Source organism: Cryptotermes secundus, unplaced genomic scaffold, assembly GCF_002891405.2.
Source record: "Cryptotermes secundus unplaced genomic scaffold, Csec_1.0 scaffold395, whole genome shotgun sequence".
Lineage (NCBI taxonomy): Eukaryota > Metazoa > Arthropoda > Insecta > Blattodea > Kalotermitidae > Cryptotermes > Cryptotermes secundus.
Window position 1 is genome coordinate 625893 of NW_019742967.1, and position 19004 is coordinate 644896.

At 46.8% G+C, this 19004-nt stretch overlaps 1 protein-coding gene across 1 annotated transcript in view; it reads left to right on the plus strand.

The window, feature by feature from the left end:
- Positions 1 to 2126: 2126 nt before the first annotated feature.
- The window catches only part of LOC111873536 (M-phase inducer phosphatase), a 58994-nt gene continuing 42116 nt past the window's right edge, over positions 2127 to 19004 (plus strand). The window contains exons 1-2 of the mRNA XM_023868325.2: positions 2127 to 2503; positions 3440 to 3737. Coding sequence (XP_023724093.1) covers positions 3530 to 3737 — 208 coding nt within the window. The 5' untranslated portion in view covers positions 2127 to 2503; positions 3440 to 3529. The remainder of the gene's footprint in view (positions 2504 to 3439; positions 3738 to 19004) is intronic.

Below are 19004 nucleotides of genomic sequence, written 5' to 3' on the forward strand. Positions count from 1 at the left end.
GATGCTGAAGACCTGACCATCTCATCCCTCCTTAATGTAATCATCCCAATATTCTTCTTCAGTACCAGGAGAAAGTCAGAATTATGTGGTACAAAGATTGGGTAAGTCTGAAAGGTAAGATAACATTCATACTTTATCACCTCTAATATCTCGGTTTTAGAATGTGCAGTATGGATTGAGGATGGCCGTAGATAACAAACCTTGACATACGTTAAAAAATGTTTGCTTTAGATGATGTGCATTCCTGTTGTATTATACAGGGTGAATCGTATAGAACTGGCCCCATGAATTTGCTAATAATTCCGCAGGTGATGCATATAACCACTCACAATTATGACATCATAACCTGTGGGCAGTGCTGAGTCGAATGGTGTACGCATGATCCGGCAAGTGGCAGCCCTTGTGCTGCAAGGTCAAGGGCAATCCCGAAACGTGTCTGCAGTGTGCAGGCGACAGTCATGGAGTATACTGTTGAACAGCAAGTGTTTCTAGTGCCTACTTGAAAACGGCGGACACTTTCAACACCTGCTCTGATCATGGCACACAATCCAAGATAAGATATGTGTAAATTACTTTAATATCTGGATGGTATATTTTATATTACAGCTCACTTCTTTGGGCCTGTTCTATATGAATCACCCTGTACAATCACCATATTGTTCCCTCTATCTTTGAAATGTTCTAGAATATATTCATCATAGTTCTAGAATACATTCTGCAACATTCCCCACCGATGTTTGGGTGAGGTAGATTAAAAAAATAGGAAAATGTAATTTTGTTTTGTATGGGTGTGAAACTTGCTCTCATACTCAGACTGAATAGACTGAGAGTGTTTATTTCTGGCACAGGATAGCTGGCAGAGATGACTATTTGTGAACATGGTAAAGAACCTTTAGGTTCCATGAACTGTTGAGAATTTTTTGAGTAACAGAGAATATTAGCATTTCAAGGACTGTGTTGTTTGGAATCAGCTTGAGTGAGTTATTTCTTTTGTATTAACAAGTTGATAATGTTTCAAGTATAAAATGCTACAGGGAGGTTAGAGTACTTAAGAATTTGATCAGAATTGAACATACAAGGGTGGGTAAGACAATTTTTTGAAGTCAGGTAGAAGGAAAGTGGCATGGCCCAAAGTAAGATGGCTGGAAGATATAGAAAATGATTTTGTGTAGTTTTAATCACATTTTGTGTTCTAAATTGATATTGGCTTCTGATATGTTAAATAGGCAACCGCAGACCGCAAAGAAGGTGTGAACCTCCAGCATGAGGGTAAGTACTAGGAAAACAGTCTAAATTTGTGTTTAGTTTTGAATGAGCAATGAGCTTTATTTATTTATGAGCTTGTTTATTTTCAAGGGAAAAAAGTCTTTGATACTCATTGGATAAGAGGTTTGGTGTGCTCCAGAGCTTGTCTGAACAGTGAAGAAAAGAAATCTCTTGCCCTTGTCAAGAATGAATTTCTTATTCCCTGGCTGCTCAACTCATAAGCCAGTATCTACACTGACAGAGCTAAACTGGTTCATATGCTGTACATACATAATTTACTGGTTCAACTAGTTGTTACATTTTAGACTACCCACAATAAGGGATGAGCTGTCAGAAAGCTTACAATAGTACCACAATCACCTCTTAGATGGCAAGGACAAGTACATAACCTATGCACAAATTTAAGAATACTGAAGCAGGCCCATTCATCTATTTAGATACAGATACTAATATCCTACATCGTCTGCGGCTTCATCAAGGGTACAGGCTATTGTCTTATTTCCGACTTCAAGAGAATACTTTATCCCTTTTCTGTATTTGCGTCGTATTTGGCGCCGTCAAACGCCCCATTTAATACTAGTAAAACTTTAGAGTTGGGTGCTGGGTCCATCTAGTGAACAAATTCTGTATTAAAGTGTATGACTCAGCGTGCAACGACTCTGACGGCGATTTTATATAATATGTGTACGATTCCAGGGAATTTCGTTTCCAACAACGATCATTTTCTAGAACTTTCATTTATATGTAAATGCCTTGAGATAATGCGTAATTACTGGTATATTTTATGTAATAGTGTAATATAGTAAAATTAAAATATAAAATGTTTGAATTGCATGGTTTTTAAAACTTCAAAGTATTTAACTTTCAAAGTTAATTGAAAAGTTTCAGACTATGTTGGCTAGCCTGGAGAAATCTCAGTTGTCGTGTCGTACTGTTTTCCGTTCGGGGAATGGGCGGTAGCTAGCAGTTGTTTGTAATCAGCTAGAGGAGGAGAAGGAGAGTGCGGAATTTGGAATTGTTTGAAGACGATTAAAGAGGTGGCTTGTGAGGGTTGTTTGTTTTGTTGCTAAGGTCTTATGAGTGGAAAATTTTGATTATGTGGTTCATGGTGCACACATTTTTGTCTATGTTGATGTAAACGAAACGAGAAAAGTAGTAATGTTCATGCATCCAGAAGACTATTACCAGCTTGACCTTCAAACCATGTGACTTCGAAGGTAGTTACAAATACTAGTCGGTATGTATAATTGTACATTTTTCAAAATTATAGTATAATGAAAATATAATTCGCGATTTCTTTACAGGTGGCTGTAATATAACTCACTTTATATACAGATTATGATAATTTGGTTCATCATTAAATAGTGTTTGTTTCAGAAACCAAATTTTGTATTTTTCCATGTCGAATGTTCAGCACGACTCACACATAACTAGGGCTATTGAGATGTTGTGTTTAACTGTTTTCTCATGAAGCTCGATATTTATTTGCTGCACGATTTAAAGAATAGCGCTACTGTAAGAATCTGACTTCAGTTTTCGAATTAATTTTTGTAAAACCTGATTAAGAAAAATAGATTCTTTGATGTGCAAGGCATGTGTAAAAAATCACAAAAATTTTGTCTATGAGACATTTGTTCAGTTTATATTATGCCGTTGTAAAGGATAGTATAGTCGAGATGTCTAACACACCCCTAATTTATCTCAGTTACATTTTTTGTAGGAATTGAAAACATGGACACAATAGACAACATCCTAACATATTCGCCCCCCCCCCCAACCCTACTGAATTAATCCAGTCTAACAATATGCTTACCAGTTTAGCCATGTACAGTTCAGATATTTCTGATTTTAATGGTGTTTGATATTTATAAAATAACTAATGGTGTTAAAGTTAAGTTTTCTGATTTGTATGCCATTTGAGTTTTGTAGATTTCTCCATCCGGCTACTTTCTCCCTCTTAGGTCCAAACATTCTCTTCAGCACCCTGTTCTGCAGCATCATAAATCTATGTTCTTCCATTACGGTTAGAGATCAAGTTTTGAATCCATACAAAACTACAGGTAGAATCATAGTTTTATGCAGTTTAATCTTTGTTTCACTTTTCAGAGCTTCTGCACACATGAGACTTTATACCAATATCATTTTATTAAATGATATTCAATTTTCTTTGCAGGAAATCAACAGCACAGACTGCTTCTCTGGAAATCTATTCCCTTCTTCAGAGTAAAAGCATTATTTTTCCATTTGCATAGTAACAGCAACCATGTCCAACTTAAAACTTCCTGACCATATCCGCCTTCAGTTGGCTGCAGCAGACTCCCCCACAACCTTTCCCGCAGTTGGTCTGTCACCTGTTACAGACCTTACCTTGAATTTGAGTGACACCTCACTCGGGTCAACTCCTCGGAGAAGATTGTCGCTCTCCAGCCTTGACAACACACCAGATCTAAGAGTCAGAACGCAGCAATCCGGTGAGTGTGTCCAAGTGGTGTTACTTTAATTTGTTTGCTGCCTTTTGCCAAACTCTTTATTTAATATTTAATTAAATTGTGTAGTTCTCTGTTGAAGTAGCCATTTTATGAATTTGGTCATGATGTATGTGCTTTTGTGTCAAGTTGGAAATGAAGTTCCAGTCACTTTCAGAGGATATCAATATAATTGTTCTGTGGGGAGTGATGCCATGTAGTTTTAATTGGTAAATTCCACGTATCACTCCCAACCTTCGTACAGATGTTGCATATGTGTTGAAAACGACCTGGTGACTCTAATGATACCATAACGTGTGCGTCGCTAAATGATGTAACAAGTCCTTGTTTCCACTATGGGTGTAGTATAGGTACCAACATTTCAGCACAATCTTCCAGCTCCAAGATGGGAACAACATATTTCTGCAAAGTGTCGGTACCTGTCAAACCACACTGTGTCACGTCTCAGAAACCGTGCAAAACTCACTGCCATCAGAAACTCAAACCTCATGTTTATAGTTCAGCAATAGGACGTCTACACATAAACAGTGCCGTGTTCCCACCACACTCTGGGAAGTACTGAACACGCCCGTTGCTACGGGGAGTATATAAAGTGGCTTTTGCAATCTCTAGGATGCGTAGAGATTAGTGACAGTAAGAGGATATACAGAGAAAGTTACTTACTTATGGAACTGAGCCCTTCTTGAGGAGAAGCCAAATCTGCAGCTACTCTAAGAATTTCCCAGCATTTTATGGAACACGAAGGTTCATTACCGTGTTCACAAGAGCACTCCACTGGTCCCTATCCTGAGCCAGATCAATCCAATCCATACCATCCCATCCTATCTCTAAGATCTATTTTAATATTGTCCACCCACCTATGCCTTGGTCTTCCCATTTGTCTTTTCCCTTCTGGCTTGCCCACCAATATCCTATGCATTCCTGTTCTCCATTTGAGCTACATGCCCTGCCCACCTCATCGTCCTTGACTTGATCACTCTAATTATACTTGGAGAAGAGTACAAGTTATGAAGCTCCTCATTATGCAGTTTTCTCCAACCTCCTGTCACTTCATCTCTCTTCGGTCCAAATATTCTCCTCAGCACCCTGTTCTCAAACACCCTCAGTCTATGTTCCTCCCTTAATGTCAGAGACCAAGTTTCACACCCATACAGAACCAGACACAAATTATAGTTTTGTAAGGGAATCAAATATGGAAGGTAGGAGGTACTAAAGGCCTAGAAGAATGCAAGAATAGGGGCAAGGGAAGTGTTTCGACATAAAGGAGATGGAGGAAGGAAAGGGAAGGAAATGTTGATATGATAAGGAGTGGGAAAGAAATAGTGAGAGAGCAGGAAGAAGGTGAATATATGGAAGGGCCAAAGGAAGGAAATACTAAGTGCCTGGAGCCTGTGCAGAGCTGAATGAAATGCATGTAAGAATATCTGGAGCTGAGAAAGAGAGGAAGTGAGAGGAGAATGGAGAAAACTGCATCGTAGGGACCTTCATAATTTGTAAGAGCCGGGATGGTTCAGTTGGTATAGCGACTGGCTACGGGCTGGACAACTGCGAGGTCGAAGTTCGAGTCGTGGTAAGGTCAAGAATTTTCTCTTCTCCATGTCGCCCAGACCGGGTCTGGGGTTCAACAAACCTCCTATCCAATGGGTACCGGAGTCTCTTTCCCCGGGGGTAATGCGGCCGGGGCGTGAAGCTGATCTCTCACCTCCCACTCGTACCGAGATCAAGAAAATGTGGCTCTGTACATCCACTCCCTCATACGCCTTCATGTGATAGTGCTTAATTAGTTAAGCACAGGGACAACTTTACCTTTGTTTTTAATTGCTAGTGGGGTGGGACTAAGTCCCTTGTACTGCGGCCACTTCTGGCCTATTGTACTAGCCCCAGATGATAGGTGAGGGTCATTATGGAGCAGTTGGTGGAATGAAGATTGGCTGGGGAAACCGAAGTACTCGGAGATAACCTGCCCCAGCGCCACTTTGTCCACCACAAATCCCACTTGACCAGACCCCGGGATCGAACCCGGGCCGCCGTGGTGGGAAGCCAGCGACTAACTGCCTGAGCTATGGCGCTGCCGAGAACTTTACCTTACCAAATATTGTAAGGGTCATCACGTCAGAGGGTGAGTTGCGGTATGCTTGGAGGGCAAAATTAGAATTTAATTGGAAAACTTGAGAAGGAAGAGACCGCGTGAGAAATTGAGCACAGATTGGAGATAATATTAAAACTGATTAGAGTCTGGCCTTCTGCGTTGTGACATAGTATAATCTTATAGGCCGATAACGCTGTATCTACACTTATGTCAATCACCTGGATTGTTCTTCCGAAACGTCGGTATCCACATACAAGGCTAGACAGTGTCACAATCCAGGATATCAGAATCACAGCAACCAGAACTTTGAAAATCCCGAAACGCATATTAAAATTGGTATTTAGCAGGAAATCCTGGGAAGAACTAATCGCATTTTCCTTTGATATGACACGGATCGCATAGAAAACGGCGCTCCCAACAATTCTTCTATTGTGTGTGTATTCGTTGCAGCGGTAACCTTTTACTTAACCGTTGCCTAGCAGCGGTAGACTGATGGGAGGGATTTATGAAGTACGCCGCTGAGATGGGCGCAGATACCATGTCTACATACCGAGTTTTATAGAGATTGGTACACGCATTAGAAAAAATTATACAGGTGGATACACAGACAGCATGGTGATCGCATAAGCCTACTTTTGTATACTTATTTTTTCAAAAGAATGAAAGTAGGCAAAAAATAAGGTGTGCTGGCTCCGGATATTGTCTAGTCGCGGGCTGTTGTGAACACGGCAAAGAATCTTTGGGTTTCTTAAAAGGCGGAGAATTTCTCAGCGGCTGAGCGGCTATCAGCTTCTCAAGGAGGACCGTTTCTTGCGGCCGGTGGAGTGGTTCGATTTGAGTTTCGGGTAAAGTAGGGTTTGTGTTTGAGTTCCTGTGGGATTTGTGGTGGACAAGTGGCTCTAGAGCGGGTTCCCCCCGCCAGTTCTCATTCTGCAACATGCTGCACATTAATAGTCTCGATACCAGAGTGTCGTTAAATTCTGGCTCTGAATTTGGTCAGTGAAAGCCTTCCGCCCGTGCTGATGCTAAATTTAATGGGAATTGCTTTTGTATTTTTGAGGACAACCTGCAGCCCGACACATCCTCCCCGTTACAGTTTACACGTAGAACTGCGTTTTGGTTGTAAGAAACTGGAGGCATTGTCTTCGCTTTTTGTTGCCGCTGCCCGAGTGAACATAGTGTATAAATATGACTGCTCAGTGTAGCACTGTATTGTTTTCTTTGAAATCTGACGGCTTTCAGAACGTGGGCCTTTTAAATGTAGAGGCCAGGTTGCCTGGCCTGCCTCCTTACCCCTGTTGCAGTTTCCCTTGTGTACACCTTGTCTTTTGCACCTTGACAACCAGATAGAGCAGCGCCTCTCCTTTGGTTCTAACGGTCTCCAGCCCCAGCGCTCGGATGTGTGAGGCCAGTGACGTGTCTTGTCGCCCCAGAAGGGTACCTGGGGGCTTATGCGAATAATCAAGCCAAAGGGGATGAAAGGGCGGGGAACGTAGCACGCATGAGGTAGGAGTTTATGCCGAGTTTCGGTATTAAAACCTAAAGGAAAGAGACCGCCTCTGTGGTCTAGTGGTCAGAGGTTCCGGGTTCGATTCCCGGCGCTGCCGGATTTTCTGAGATATAGTGGGTCTGGTCGACTCGGAGTCATGAGCATGATAGAGGAATTTGAAGGAAATAGCGGCTTCGGTCTCTAAAACCGAAATTAAAACCGTTTCGCTGACCATGCGACACTCTGTATCCTCTAAAGTTGGCACTAACTTCGCCGACAAGCGGCGGTCGCTCGGCCGGTATAGTTCACTTGTGGACTCAAGCCACGGATTTTTTTTAGGAAAGAGACCACAAGGAAGATCTGCACGTAGACGGTAGTATTATAATTTTACGTTCGTTATTAGAGGCTCTGTCATTATATAGCGTTGATGATATGATGATTAATGAATATGCACCAGTTCCTGGGATGAAAATTGGCAGGGGAAACTGAAGTACTCGGAGAAAACCTGCCCCATTGCCACTTCCTGCATGACACATTCTACATGATGTTACTTGGGATCGAACCTTGGCCGCCAAGGTGAAAGTCGGTGATTAACCGACCGACCTATGGCACGGCCGGAAGATAATATTAAAACGGATGAGGAGTGTGAACGGGATAGGGACTAATGGTGGGCTCTTGTGAACAGGGTAATGAACCTTCTGGCTCCATCTTGAGTGGCTGAGATGTGTTGCTTCTTAAGGAGTTTGGTGCCCGTTAGTGTCCTGCAGTAGGCAGTTGTTGGGAGCCCGTTGTCCGGACTCCGTGCTGAAGGAACGTGTCACGAACCCGGAAATCTCGAATAGGAATATTTATTTCTTAGTTCAGATTATTTAAAGTTACGGCTCTGAGTAAGCACCACGACGTGAAGGTGTAGCTCCACGCATTCATTATAGCTTACAGGAGGATGCTGGGTGAGTCTGGAAGGTATGGCGCAGAGAAATATTCGTTCTGGAAACTGAACCTCGATTCCCGGTCGTCCAGCCCGTAACGTAGTCACCGAGCTATCATGACTCTCTTAACCTGTGGAGAGCGTATCGACCGACACGATCATGACGTCATGTGAGATACTTCCCTGGTAAAGAGGGTCGGAGGAGGAACACTAAATTCAACAGGATAGCCCGGTGTCTCGGCCTAGAAGTGAAGCCAAAACATACCGAATGCGAAGCAGTTAGGTTTTTTTTTAATTTCGGGCAAAACGAGATACGCCACTGATGATCCTGGCGCTACTGGTGTGCTCTGGTTCGGCCGGAACTTCAAACCCACCCCACTGAACATTTCTTAGGACCTTCTTACCCCGCGTACCTCAAGGATCCTCTGTATAAATAATAAGAAAGGATTGGTAACACGTGCCGTTCTGGTCTTGTCGGTTGCAGATCTCCTGGCTGCCTCCTGCAGTGGGGTGGGCGAATCTTCATAAATATCTCCAAAAGAGGGGCTGATTTCTTTCTCAGTTTTTTTATTCTCATTATGATCCTTAACACAGGCCGTTAATTTTCTAATTCCAACAATACTGAAGCATTAACACAACTGTAGAGCTGCCTGTCGGTGCGCACACAGTGGCCAGCCTCGTCCGCTGTTGCCACTCGCTCTGATGGACACACCAGCAGTAAGGCCGCGATGTGGTAGCTGAAAGCTCGAGAGAGGGAATGACAACTCAGATCAAGAAATTAAAGTTCACTGTTGTAATTACGACGAGCCGGAATAGCTCAGTCGGTATAGCGACTGGCTACTGGCTGGGCGACCGAGGGGTCGGAGTTGAAGTCCCGGTAGATTCAAGAATTTTCACTTCTCCACGTCGTCCAGACCGGCTCTGGGGTCCACCCAGCCTCCTATCCAATTGGTATCGTGGGCGGTTTCCCCGGGGGTAAAGCGGCAGGGCTTGAAGCTGACCACTCACCTACAACTAGTTCTGAGGTCAAGAAAATGTGGATCTATACCTCTACTCCCCAGTACACCTTCATGGTGTAGTGCTTAATTAGTTAAGTGCAAGGACAACTTTACTTTACCTTACAGCTGTAATTACGAACTAGATCACAAATAAAATGTGAATCATCAAATCAAGGATGATGAGATGGGCAGGGCATGTAGCAAGAATGGGGAAGAAGAGGAATGCATTTAGGATATTGGTTGGAAAGCCAGGAGGAAAGAGACCACTAGGAAGACCAAAACGTAGGTGGGTGGATGATATTAAAATGGATCTTAGAGAGATATGACGGGATGTTATGGACTGGATCGATCTGGATGGCGTTAGGGAGCGGCTGGGAGGGCTCTTGTGAACACGGCAACGAACCTTCGGGTTGCACAAAATGCTGGGAAGTTGCTGAGTAGCCGCAAGAAGGTCTCAACTCCGTCAAGTTAGTTAATTACGGACTGGATTGACGGACGAGAATTGAGATCACACCCAGAGAGCCTGCAGCAATACTCGCGCATCGCTTTATCACCCGTGTATATTGGTATTGTTCATGTTTGGGTGTTAGGTTCGCTGTTGGAAGCAGGGAACAGCGGTTATATGCACGCACGCACGTTGCTGCTGTGGCCTCAGTGTCGCTCGCAACTCGTGGCGTTATTACCAACGGTTGCTGGGCTTCGATGTAACGCTCGCCCGGAGGGATCACGTTCACGTCACCTTCAGTCAATATGCGTCCAGCTCTTCTGAACTTGAGGCGTATGGGCGAACGAGATAGGATGGGGTGGTATGGACTGGATTGATCTGGCTCAGGATAGGGACTAATGGAACTCTCTTGTGAACACAGTAATGAACTTTCGGGTGCCATAAAATGCTGGCGAAGTTCTTGAATAGCTGTATAAGTGGCCGCTGCTCAAGAGGGGTTCAGCTCTATGAAGTTGGTTATGAATGGGGTAAGTAAAGACCACCGGGGGGGAGGGGGGTGTTGTAAGAAGTGCACAGCTCGAACCCTGCTTTGGCAACCAGTAAAGACCAAGGACTCGTACATAGCAGTTTGGTTTCTTCTCTTACAGTTCTACCCTGAAGATGGAAGCAGTATGTTTCTCCGAATCAGTGAAGTAGACTAGATTTCCTTCGAGCATCGGCGAGACATTGGCGTCACGGCAGCGATCGCCACAGATGCGCGGAGTCAGGGCTTGCAGACGAACGCGAGCTAGTCTCGGCACATCGCCCGCGGACTTGAATTTTTTGTGTCGCCTCCCCGCCGTTGCAGATAAATTGCCTGGGATCCGGACCAGATGCTTGCAGCATGCGTTCAGGAGAGAGAAACGGCGGGTTTACGTTTATACACAGAATTGTTGCAACAGGATCATGAACAGAGGACGTATACAGTGCTTAAAACGCCGTCTTTCTAACGCCATGGCGCCGAATCCTCCTCGAGAAGCTAATAGTTTCCCAGTTACTAAGGAAATTCCCAGTATGTTACGCAACCCGAACGTTTATCACCGTGAAGAATGCCGTCTTCTGGGATGTGGCGCCGTGTAGATATTGTGTGAACCGACGTTTCGATGGAACGTATCGCCTTCATCTTCAGGAATTGACGAGCGAGGAGCCAGCGTGAGCAGGTGGCTGTAGCCTCCCTCGCGGATTTTTATACCCTGAAGATGGAGGCGATACGTTCTTCCGAAACGTGGGTATACACAATATCTACACGGCGCCACATACCAGAAGACGGCATTCTTCATAGACGCCGCCGTAGAAAACTCAAATCTTACGTTTATAACCATGTTGACAGGAATCCGCTGCTTGTCCTTTTCCTGAGCCAGATGAAGCCACTCCAAATTTACCCATCCTATTTTAATATCGACGCCTAGTTTTTTAATGCACAGTAACTTTTTTTGCGCTTTTATCCCATGCGTGCTACATGCCCTACTTCGTGTTGTCATTTTAGTAAAATTCGGAGAAGAGTGAAAATTGCGAGCTGTAATTATTTCCGCATATTCCAGTTTTCGTTAAAATCGGACAAACATGTCGGGCGCTTTACGTGAAGACCTGCCATCTCGAGCGAAACATGTTTCAGCGAAAGTTATAGAGAAACTCGAAACACTCGTCTTATGTACATACAGTTTTTGGGTGGTTAAGTACGGTTTTCGAGACAAAGAAAAGTTAACTGGAAGCATCTGTTAGTTACGCAGGAGCTAGTGTGCCATTTCTGTGCAATTGGAGATGGATTCAGCACAGCTCCATGCTGACATCCGAGAGTCTCAAGTCAACACGAGTCAGCAGGAAATGTCAGCAGTATGGTTTCCTTGCAGCGCCATGCAAGCGACATTCCTCACTGTTGACTTAAGCCTGTGGTTTCCAGACTTCATATAATCACCCCTCCCCTCGGCCAGCTTTGCAGTGATTTCACTGCTCCGCCATCTTAACTCTGTGTATACTCGCATATAAGGAACAGCTTTTTTTATTTTGAAAATGATCACGTTTGGGGGGTTTAGCAGCCGGTATAGCGACTGGGCTACGGGCTGGGCGACCGAGGGGTCGGAGTTCGAGTCCCGGCAGGATCCAGAATTTTCTCCACGTCGTCCAGACCGACTCTGGGGTCCACCCAGCCTCCTATCCAATGGGTACCGGGGGCTCTTTCCCCAGGGGTAAAGCAGCGGGGGCGTGAAGCTAACCACTCACCTCCAACTAGCGCCAAGGTAAAAAAAAAAGTGGATCTATACATCCACTCCCCCGTACTCCATCAGGGCGTAGTTCTTAATTAGTTAAGCACAGGGGCAACTGTACTTACCTTACACGTTAAGGGTTTATCAGTAATATTTATGTACGAAATTAAGCAGCCGATATCTGACATTTTGAGAATTATATTCCCAGATGGTCCTTCGACCTGCTTAACAGCTGGTGGCCTCACAGTTTGGAAAGCGTTTGCTGTGTCGGGAAGTTAATTATCCATCCGATTCGTTTCTCTTCATTGCTCGGTAAGAAAGGCTTAAGTGAGATGTCAGTTTAGAGTTCCAGCAACGTGTTCACTTCTTAAGTACAGTGGGAAGCCTTCCGAACGGCCGGTGAAGTTCTTGCAGACCTTCCGTGCGCATGCGACAACTGCATAATCGTGGAACAGATTTGTTTGAAATATCGACGTGGGGTAGTTTATTAAGCTACATGCAGACATTTCAGTTTCGGTGAAAATGACACGAAAATAACGAAAGCTCTGTACGAAGATCTACAGTCATTTCATGATCATCATCATTATTATGGATTATGCCATGCTTCTTTTTTTTTTATTGCTAGTGGGGTGGGACTAAGTCCCTTGTACTGCGGCCACTTCTGGCCTATTGAACCAGCCCCAGATGACAGGTGAGGGTGATTGTGGAGCAATTGGTGGAATGAAGATTGGCAGGGGAAACCGAAGTACCCTGAGAAAACCCGCCCCAGCTCCACTTTGTCCACCACAAATCCCACTTGACCAGCCCCAGGATCGAACCCGGGCCGCCGCGGTGGGAAGCCAGCGACTAACCGCTTGAGCTATGGCGCGGTCTAGGCCATGCTTCGTCTGTTCCGGCCTCTTGAAGAGTACGTTAGTTGCTCCACCATAACTGGCTGCCCTTTGTTGTCTCACTTATGTCAAGCGAAAATACCTTGAGTGAAACTCGTAGCGGGCAAAATGGAACACATTTAGGTCGCGTACAGTTTTCTGGCAGGTGTTGCGGGTTTCGAGATATTCAGGCAAATGTAAGCGAAGACACCGGAAATGTTTACGCGACCAGTAGGCTCCAGACGTGTTTACCCGTCACTCAAGGTCGGAGCAAAATTAGGAAATGCAAGAGAAACGGGACCGGTGTCACTGCGTCACTTGCTGACGTACTAAGTGAACAAGTGATCTTTGTACCTCATCAAATATGGCCTTCAGACCTCTTTGGCAACCAAGGAGCATAACAGCCATTCTCGCACAATAAACATACTGTCCGTGTGTTTTGAGAGCCGGGATAGCGCAGTCGGTATAGCGACTGGCTACGGGCTGGACGACCAAGGGGTCGGAGTTCGAGTCCTGGTGGGAGCAGGAATTTTCACTTCTCCATGTCGTCCAGATCGGCTCTGTGGCCCAGCCAACCTCCGATCCAGTGGGTACCGGGGGTAGAGCGGCCGGGGCGTGAAGCTGACCACTCACCTCCAGCTACTGCCGAGGTCAGGAAAATGTGAATCTATACATCCACTCCCCCATACGCCTTCATGGCATATTGCTTAATTAGTTAAGCACAGGGACAACTTTGCCTTACGTTTACTGTCACTGTCGTTCCTAGCGCGATGGGTGGAGTCAGCTGACAGAGGTGAGGATAGGACAGTGTAGTTGCAACCACTGCCTCGCTGCGTCCCCGGTTCCTGACGCATATCCTGGAGGCCTGTCTGTGATGCTGGCTCACATGTAACCTCGTTCCTTCTTACTGTTGAGTCCACCTTGAGAAGCTGATAGTCGCTCAGCCACTTTTGTGGAACCCAGAGGTTCGTAACCGTCTTTATGAGTCCGATACTGGAACCTCCGTAACCAGTCCACACCCATCGAGCCTCTCTCATTCAGAACCGTTGTAATATTATCCTCCCATCTATGCTTACGTCTTCCGGGTGGTCTTCTCTCCTCAGTGTTTCCGGTGTACAGGCTGAGCAACTGTCAGCGTTGCCAAACAACCTGTAAAGGTAAAGATGCCTCACTGCTTAATTAAGGGCCGCACCGTGAACATTTTGCTACAAGCCTGGAGGCCGTGGTTTCGATTCCCGATGAGGTCATTGGATATTTCAATTGACCTAATCCTCTCAGCCGTACTATGGCCCTGGGGTCGACTCAGCCACTAGCAGAAATGGGTACCAGGAATCTTCCTGAGGGTAAAGGGCGGCCGGCGCATAAGGTTGACAAGCTCACCGCCATCTGTGAACCGATTGTCTAGAAAATGTTGGAGCCTCGATGTCTCACAACCCTGTTAGCCTCCACAGTCGGTTACAGGGCTAGTTTACCTTCTTTTTACCGAGAAAGCGTATGGGGAGTGGGAATACAGCTCCATGTAGTCAGTTTCACACTGGGACCGCTTTACTCCCGGTGAAGGAGACTCCGGTACCTGTTGCGTGGGAGGCTGGGATATTCTGGAGAAAAGTGTCTGTTACCTCTGCCGGAAGTCGAACCCATGACATGCACACTGTAGTGACTGAGCTTATGGCTGGCGAGCACGTGCCGAGGTCCGCCGGTCGATGTGCTGCTCACCCCAGCGCGATAAGGCCCGCCCTCCCGCTCGCGTTCGTTGTACTGTGAATGATATTAATTTGACCCACATGAGGGGGAGATGTGTAACCAGGTGGCCGCAAGGGAAGCATATGGTTAGCACTCGTAGTACGGCTGCGTACACAAACTCTGCGTGCCTTGTACTGACTTACTGGGTCTCCCGGCCGGCTTTGTCCGTCGTCTCGTGTTCTCAATAGAACGACGTTTCGGAAACAAACTGTCTCCTTACTCAGGTTGAAGAGTTGGCCGTTACTTAGCTGGTGTCCGTCGGTGGGCACGGCCAGGAGCGTAGTAACACCATCGTCACAGCCCGTTAGAACTGAAAATTTGCCCATGCGCTCAGTAATGCACTTTACCATCAAATGTGGAAGTGGAGGTATAGCTCCACTCGTTCTTAACTACCACGCTAGGTAGAGGTAAGTGGTCAGCCACACACCCCGGGGCAAGAGACCCGGGTACGGGCTGGATGAGAGACGGGGTGGGCGCCAGGGCTGTTCTGATTGCTGTGATTGCCCTGCCGAGAATGGCCCATAGTCTAGCCACTACACCGACTGAGCTATCGCGGCTGCCAAGGTTTGGTAAACGAACAAGATATGTGTGTGTTCTGTTTCTGCCATTTTCGTCTTACCTCGCAATACAGACACTTTGTCATATGAATGTTCGGTTCTAAGGAAATCCATTTCGGTGTACCCCGAAAAAGGAGGTAGCCTTTTCTTCCGAAACGTTGGTTACGCTCTGCCAAACTACAGGGTGTAATAACCCAGGAGACAGTAAGCTTCACAGGCGCCCCTGTGAGAACCTCAAATCCCATGTATGGAGGTTATGCAGGTTCATATTTTCTCCTTTCACTTCCCCAGGGAGCCGGGATAGCACAGTCGGTACAGCTGGACGATCGGAGTTCGATTCCCGGTCTCTCTACGTCATCCAACCTCCTACTCAATGGGTATCGGGGGCTCTTTTCCCCGGGATAAAGCTGCAGGGGCGTGAAGCTGACCACTCACCTCCAACTAGTGCCGAGGTGAAGAATACGTGGATGGATACATCCACTGCCCATACGCCTTCATGGCGTAGTACTTTAGTTAAGCACAGGGAGAGCTTTACCTTACCTGCCACTTCCTCTCGCCTTTAGGTCCAAATATTGCCCTTATCAGCAGATGTCAGACTCTTGTCTCCATATCATATTCATCCCTTAGGACTCAATATTCGCGTCTGTACACCGCGACGGAGCGCCGCTTTGGCTCCGGATCTCACCGTGCGTTTAGGAGTTAGGCACAGATGCCAAAAATTCCGTGCCCGACTGACATTTCCCCCTTTCAGTTAATTACTTCTAACTGCCCAGCAGTTGCACAGGATGGGGCAGAGTCCCCGGAAACAGGAGCAGAACAAATGGTAGCGCGTGCTTATCGGCGTAACAGGGTCTCACCTCAGTAATTCCTTGCTAGGAGAATTTAAATTTTATATTGTATTGTGTGTACGGAGCGTGTGTCAGGGGAGACCGTGCCTCTAGTAGGCAGCCTTACGGTAGAGAGGCCCCGTGTGCTCCACAAGGTCCCCGATGTAGCGATTTTGCTTCTCATCCTAACATGAAAATGGAGCCTAGCAGCTTTCTCATCATGACGTAACGATGTACGTCACCATCTGATGATGACGCACCCTCAGAGATGTTTTGAAGGGTTTATAGATGAAGAATACCCTCTTCTGGGATGTGGCGCCATGTAGATATTATGTTAACGGACGTTTCGGAGGAACGTATCGCCTCCATATTCAGTGTATAAGACATCCGCGAGCGATGAACCAGCGTGAGCAAGTGGCTGTAGACATGTTACAGGAAGTGTAGCACGAATGGGATAGAAGAGGAATGCATGTAGGACATCGCTGAGAAAGCCACAAGGAAAGAGAGTACTAAGAAGGTCATTACGTAGGTGGGTGGATAATATTAAAATCGATCTTAGATAGGATGGGATGGTATGGATTGTATTAATCTGGCTCGGGATAGGGACGAGTGGAGGGCTCTTGTGAATACGGTAATGAACTTTTGGGCTCCGTAAAATGTTGAGAAGATCTTGAGTAGCTGCACAACTGGCGGCTTCTCAGGCAGGAAGTTATGTGTTCAGCGTTGCTGTCGGTGTCCCAGACGAGTGTCGGGTAGCAGGGACGATGGGCGGACAATGGGTCGGAAAGGTTGAGGGAGGAAGTTCTGTCGCGGCATTTGAAAATCGCGGAAAACTGCCGGTCTGCTGGCTGAGATTGAACCCGGGACATCAAGCAAGTTGGCTCAAAGGGTATTTGTCTTCAGGAAGTACCCAGTTCGTATGTCGACCTCGATACGGACTACCCAGCCCGAGTTTCCATCTAGGCAAATGCCCGCATGTACTTGCATGACGTCATTACTGTTTCCTTCCAGATCAGTTACAATTCATCGTCGATAAACAGCACTGTTATTCGACGCTGTAGAGTCCGGGTGTACTGGCAACGAACTAACCTGCAAGTAGACCACAGCACGGGGAGGGAAGTAATTTCCCTCGCAGGGAATAACCGTGTCGGGAAATGTGACTTTGCGTTTCGCTTTTATGCCGTCTCTGTGCAACGTCAGTGAGCCGGGGTAGCGCACTCGGTATACCGACTGGCTACAGGCTGGACGCTCGAGGGGTCGGAGTTCAAGTCCCGGTGGAGTCAAGAAGTTTTTTCTCTTCTCCACGTCGTCCAAACCGGCTCTGGGGCCCATCCAACCTCGTACCCAATGGGTACCGGGGGCTTTTTTTTTTCCGGAACTAAAGCGACAGGGCCGTGAAGCTGACCACTTACCTCCAGCTAGTGCCGAGATCTGTACACCCTCTCTCCCATATGCCTTCATGGCGTAGTGCTTAATTAAGCACAGGGGCAACTATACCTTATGTGCAGTTTGGATTATTATTCACTCCTCGTTTTTCTGTATTGACATACATGTTGCGGCCCAAGCGGCCATCTTCAGATGTACAGGTTGGTGTGATAAAGGACTCTGCTGTTAACAGTAATGCTGTCCTGTTGCCCGGAGTGCTTCTGCTTGTGTGGATATCTGTCCTTGAGCCGCACGCGTTTGCTCTACGGTTTCGTTGGTTTGTTGGCTGTGCCTGTGAGGCGGGAATTTGTTGTGTGGTCGTTCACCTGAAGACAGCTGTCCCGGCTGTTGTATTTCGGTACACTGGTTGTCACCACGATGAGACGCATCGGCGTCACATATATTATGCAGATATGTGGATGTGACCTTGTAGCAGCAGCAATATTGACGGAACTCGCTGATAGCCATGAGGACGCCAGCGAATGGGCTGGGGGGCAAGGACCTGGCCGGTGCTTCCGCCGGATGTCGCGCCCTCACCTCCTGTTCCATGCGTCCAGTGGCTCTGGGAAAGTCACCGTGAAATGTGAAGCAGTCTCCATGTTAATGTCCTTACCAGCAGACAGCAGGGATTTCGTGTGCGCTGTGGGATGCTTCTTCTGTTCTTGCTCATTTTCTTTCTTCTTCTTGTTCGCCATTTCCTCCTCTTCTCACGCCCTTTGTCTTCCAACTCAAGGACTCGGTTGCTGCATTCCCGTTAGGGTGTTCAGAAGTTTCGTAACTTATCTTTCTATTTACTTCGGATTCACACGTCACGCGGCAGCGCAGTTGGTTGAGGCACTGTGCTACAAGCCGGAAGGTCGCGGGTTCGATTCCCGATGTGTTCTTCGGATTTTTCAATTGACCTAATCCTTCCAGCCGCACTATGGCCCTCGGGTCGACTCAGCGTCTAACAGAAATGAATACCAGGAATCTTTATGAGGGGTTAAGGGCGGCCGGCGCGTAAGGTTGACAGCCTCACCGCCATCTGTGAGCCGGTTGTCTAGAAAAGGTGGGAGCCTCGACGTCTTACAACCCTATGGGCCCCCACGGCCTGTTACAGGGGCAGCTTTACCTTGTTACTTTATTATTGGGGTGAGACTGAGTCCACTTCGCGTTGCGACCACTTCCGGCCTCTGGACGAGCCCCAGACGATAGCTGATGGCGATTGTGGAACATTTGGTGGGATGAAGATCGGCAAGGGAAACCGAAATGCTCGGAAGTGAGGCTGCCCTGGTGTCACTTTGTCCACCACAAATCCCACATGACCTGACCCGGGTTCCAAACCGGACCGCCCCAGTGGGAAGCCGGCGACTAACCGCCCGAGTTATGGCACGGCCATCACAGAGACCTTCATGCAATGTCCAGAAAGTAAGAACGGTGTTGGTATAGCGACTGGCTACGGGCTGGACGAGCGAGGGTTCGGATTTCGAGTCCCGGTAGGGACAAAAATTTTCTCCGCGTCGTCCAGACCAATTCTTGGGTCTACCCAGCCTCCTATCCAATGGGTACCGGAGGTAAAGCGGCCGGGGCGTGACGCTGACCACGTACCGTCACCTAGTGCCGAGATCAAGAAAACGTGGCTCTATACATCAAGTTCCCC